At 39.2% G+C, this 4563-nt stretch overlaps 1 protein-coding gene across 1 annotated transcript in view; it reads left to right on the top strand.

Moving 5' to 3' along the window:
• Nucleotides 1-3437, top strand: part of LOC102680693 (cytochrome P450 307a1-like) — a 5109-nt gene extending 1672 nt beyond the window's left edge. Inside the window, exons 2-3 of the mRNA XM_006610884.2 lie at nucleotides 913-1704; nucleotides 1820-3437. Of these exons, the coding sequence (XP_006610947.1) occupies nucleotides 913-1704; nucleotides 1820-2148 (1121 nt within the window). The 3' untranslated portion in view covers nucleotides 2149-3437. The remainder of the gene's footprint in view (nucleotides 1-912; nucleotides 1705-1819) is intronic.
• Nucleotides 3438-4563: the final 1126 nt, after the last annotated feature.

The raw sequence follows: 4563 nt of genomic DNA, 5'->3' as shown, positions 1-4563 counted from the left end.
TTTTTTTTTTTTTTTTTTTTTTTTTCTATATTATATACACGTTAAATGTTGCGAACGTTAACGAATCTCAAAACAATTGCGGTAAAACGGTGTAGAGAGAAGGGAACGGTATATATATGGGGAGAAAGATATTTTTAAATATTGAAAAATTGAAATACGATTGAAACAAGGATTGACAGTTGATCGTAAAATCTGAAAATCCTGGATTCCTTGTGCTCGAGGAGGCGAGTCGAGCGGCATGTCCTACCACGAGAAACCAGGTCACTTCCTGTTCTGGTCTGCCCCGCGACCGCTTCGATTTCAAATCGAGTGGTCGGTGGCTCACGCCAGCCGGGCCGATGAATCGATTTTCTGCCGAGTCCGCTTGATCGGCATCTGCCGATGCTTGCATTTCCGCGTACGCGTTCCCCTCGCCGAACAAGAAAGAGAGAAAGAGAGAGGAAGCGAAAAGCGCGTGAAGCGCGACACCACGGAAAGGGAGAGGAGCAACAGTATATATATATATATATATATATATATATAAATATATATACCGCGTCAACGGAATTTTTCCTTTTCTTTTCTTGCTTCTTTCTTTTTTGTTTGTTCTTTTCTTTTTCTTTTCTTTTCTTTTTTTTTTTTTTCGCCACTCGACGATATTTCGAAACGCATCTACGTGCGTCACGAGTTGCCGTCGAAAGGTCAAGTTTAATCACGTGGTCATCATCTTCGATCGATATATCCGTTATCGATTCGTCCCTGTCAGGTGTCGACTATCCAACGTGGAAATCATTCCATTTCCATCCGTGGAAATTTCCAGAGGGATTATTCGAACGAAATATTATTTTTTAACTTGTTATTAAAGAGAAATTCCTCGAATTTAAATCCGTTTACGTTGTAAAAAAAAAAAGGCTTCCCCATTTAATTTTACAGCCCTGGCATTTTGCAACTGGTCGGATGTGCAGAAAGCCCGAAGGGAGATGCTTCGCGCGCACACCTTTCCCCGCGCCTTCTCCACGCGTTTCAACGAGCTGAACGGTATAATTGGCGATGAGATGGAGTTTATGGTGAACCATCTGGACTCCTTGTCGGGCACGAGCGTTCACGCGAAACCGTTGATCCTCCATTGCTGCGCCAACATCTTCATCACCTATCTTTGCTCGAAGAACTTTCATCTGGAGCACGACGGTTTCCGAAACATGGTCGAGAACTTCGACAAGGTGTTCTTCGAGGTGAATCAGGGATACGCGGCCGACTTCCTGCCTTTCCTTATGCCTCTCCACCACAGGAACATGGCAAGAATGGCGCACTGGAGCCACGAGATCCGAAGATTCGTCATCAAGAACATCATTGCGGACAGATTGAACAGTTGGAACGACGTCGTGCCCGAGAAGGATTACGTGGATTGTCTGATCAATCACGTGAAGAGCGGGACAGAGCCCCAAATGTCCTGGAACACGGCTCTCTTCGTCATGGAGGACATCATCGGTGGCCACACGGCTATTGGAAATCTCTTGGTCAAAGTTTTAGGCTTCCTCGCGACGAGACCTGAGATTCAGAGATTGGCGCAGGATGAGATAGATGCTCTCGGCCTCGCGGGCAACTTCGTAGGATTGGAGAACAGAAGATCCTTGCCTTACGTCGAGGCCATCATCCTGGAAACTATCAGGATAATCGCCAGCCCCATTGTCCCTCACGTTGCTAATCAAGATAGCTCTATCGCTGGTAAGTGGTAACAATACCTCTATTTTTTATTTCATCACGTTTGCTTTGATTTACAACCAATTAAAAAAAAAAAGAAAGAAATTTATCGATATCGATCCATCTTCTTCTTCCTCAGGTTTCAGAATCAAGAAGGACACGTTCATCTTCCTGAACAATTACGATCTGAACATGTCCACCGATCTGTGGACCAGCCCAGAGGAATTCATACCGGACAGATTCGTGCAGAACGGAAGATTGTTAAAGCCTGAACACTTTCTGCCTTTCGGCGGTGGTCGTAGATCCTGCATGGGCTACAAATTGGTCCAATACGTGAGTTTCGCAATCTTGGCAAGCATTCTGAAGAACTTCACGATAACGCCCGTGCAAAAGGAGGATTACACGATCCCCATTGGGAACCTGGCTCTCCCCGAGATGACGTACAAATTTCGATTCGAGCGGCGGTAGGGCTTGAACTGGGTCGTGAACAACGTTGTAAGTCCTGGAGAAAATAGGGGCTGACCCACGAGGGATTTCAAGGGTTGCTTCGACGAAGCTTCGAAGAGAAAGAGAAAGAGAGAGAGACAGAGAGAGAGAGAAGGAGAGAGGGAAGGAACTCGAACGATACAAGGCAACTGATACAAGGATGGATCGTTGGATGAACGAACGATTCTTGAGAGGACATCCAGGGAAGGAGATTCAGAAGCGAAGAGAGATCAGCTGAAGAGAGGCTTCTGATTTGTTTTTTTCTTCTTCTTCTTCTTCTTCTTCTTCTTCTTCTTCTTATTTTTTAGACAAAGCTTTATAAGAAGGTCGAACAACGTTAATGATAATAAGGGTGAAAAAACGAAGATTCGACCTTCGTCAGCAACGAGAGCTTTACTGACATTACTAGATGGTTAAGATAGTAAAATTGTTGATCGTCCGCCGACGAGTGGAACACTCCGCCGACGCCGCCCCTTTTTTTTTTTTTTCCTGAAAAAACGGTTCGTAGACGATCATCCGCGATATCAGGAGAGAAAACTTGGACTGAAAAGAAGAGAATTCCGCGTTGACGGGATGCTGCTGCGAGAGAAACATTGTCCTTGTCGGAGAGAGCAGCTTAGGTAAATCGTAATCTTACGAGTAATCATCATCTTCTTGTTGTTTCTTATTAGAATCATCGTGCTTACGCGTAGTTTCCTTAATGGAAATGGAAAAATGAAAAAAAAAAAAAAAAAAGAAAAAATGAAAGGACGAAATCTTTTAATAGCAGGATCAATCGTGTTATCGGATACCGATTGCAAATATCCTGAGATTGTTTTCTCTCGTAATCGATGATCCTTTGATCGAACGATATCGATTTCGTTATTTTTTTCTTTTTTCAGTAGTTTCTTTTCTTCTTTTCTCCTCTTTCTTTTTTTTTTTTTTTTTTTGTCTAAATTTTTCTCACGCTAAATCACGAGCCTTATCGATCGATTTCGAGGGAACACGATAAATCGGCCGATGATTCACCTGGATCAAAAATCAGCCGAGATTCGCGGAATTCGTCGCCTGTTTGATCGAACGATCACGTACACACGATCTGTCGTCTGATAACCTCGCTCGTTCGAAAGACGAGACCCGAGAACGTGAGCGGTAAGCCGAAGACGAGATGATTAGGAGAGAACGAAACGTCTCGCGGCCCCCCAAAAAGGGTGAAATTCCCCAACTCGATCCGATATTCGCATATATAATATACACCGAATACTCGACCAATATCCGCATCGACGTTGATCCAATATTTGATCCACATGTGAATTTCTACGCGGTTTTGGAGTTGTAAATATCGAATACCAGTTATTTGAATGAATGCACAGTTTCAGAACCGTTGTGAGATCAGCTTCATTTCTGTTTTGTTCAACTTTTTTTCGGTGTTTTTTTTTTATATATAGAGATCCGATATATTTTTTATTTAGAGCGAATACCAAAGTGATGAAATGAAATTATTATTACGTTAAGCTGTATTTATTAGCTGCAACTAGTCACGGTTCTAGTCTTTTCTTTTTTTTCTTTTTTTTTTTTTTCTTTCAAACGATCGTGGCTTAATCATGGACCAATTATGAATATTATTTTGAGTTTCCAATGTTGGAGCAACGTTCGAACGAGATATATATGTTTTTTTTCTTTTTATCTTTTTTCTTTCTTTCTATCTTCCTTTTTTTCTTCCTTCCTTTCTTTCTTTTTTTCTTTCTTTCGTTTCAAAAGAAATGAGAATTGAAGCGTACAACATGTTAAATTTGTTTAATTTTCCTTCTTCTTTCCTTCTCATCTTTTCTTCTTTTCTGATTCCATCCTTATATATCTTCTCGTTCTTTTCTTATCCTTTAGTAAGCAAATAGATCCATCATCCACCTTCTTTCGAAATTACGAGACGAGAAATATATATTTGAAATATTGTAACGTGATGCAAGTGGTTGCTCGTAAGGGGTGGATAAAATAATAGAGTACGAACGAGTCTTGAGTAAGACAAGAAATTATATCGATTATAAAAAAAAAAAGGACTGATTAAATGATTTTTCTTAAAAGAGAAAAATCGTTCTCCCGCGAGCCACACTCGCGTTATGTATAATTTATTTCTGCTATTAAACATCAATTCTTATTATTATTATTATTATTATTATTATTACTATTACTATTACTATTATTATTATTATTATTATTATTATTATTATTACGTTATATTATAATATTATTATTATGTTTATAATATTATATATTATTATTATTATTATTATTATTATTATTATTCTTGTTGTTGTTGCTGTTGTTATTAATAATTATTATGTTATATTATTATTATTATTACTATTATTATTACTATTATTATTATTATTAATATTATTATTATTATTTTTATTATTA

Source organism: Apis dorsata, unplaced genomic scaffold (genome assembly GCF_000469605.1).
Source record: "Apis dorsata unplaced genomic scaffold, Apis dorsata 1.3 scaffold_82, whole genome shotgun sequence".
Taxonomy (NCBI): domain Eukaryota; kingdom Metazoa; phylum Arthropoda; class Insecta; order Hymenoptera; family Apidae; genus Apis; species Apis dorsata.
Note: the sequence above shows the minus strand (reverse complement) of the source record. Positions and strands in the feature narration are given on the sequence as shown.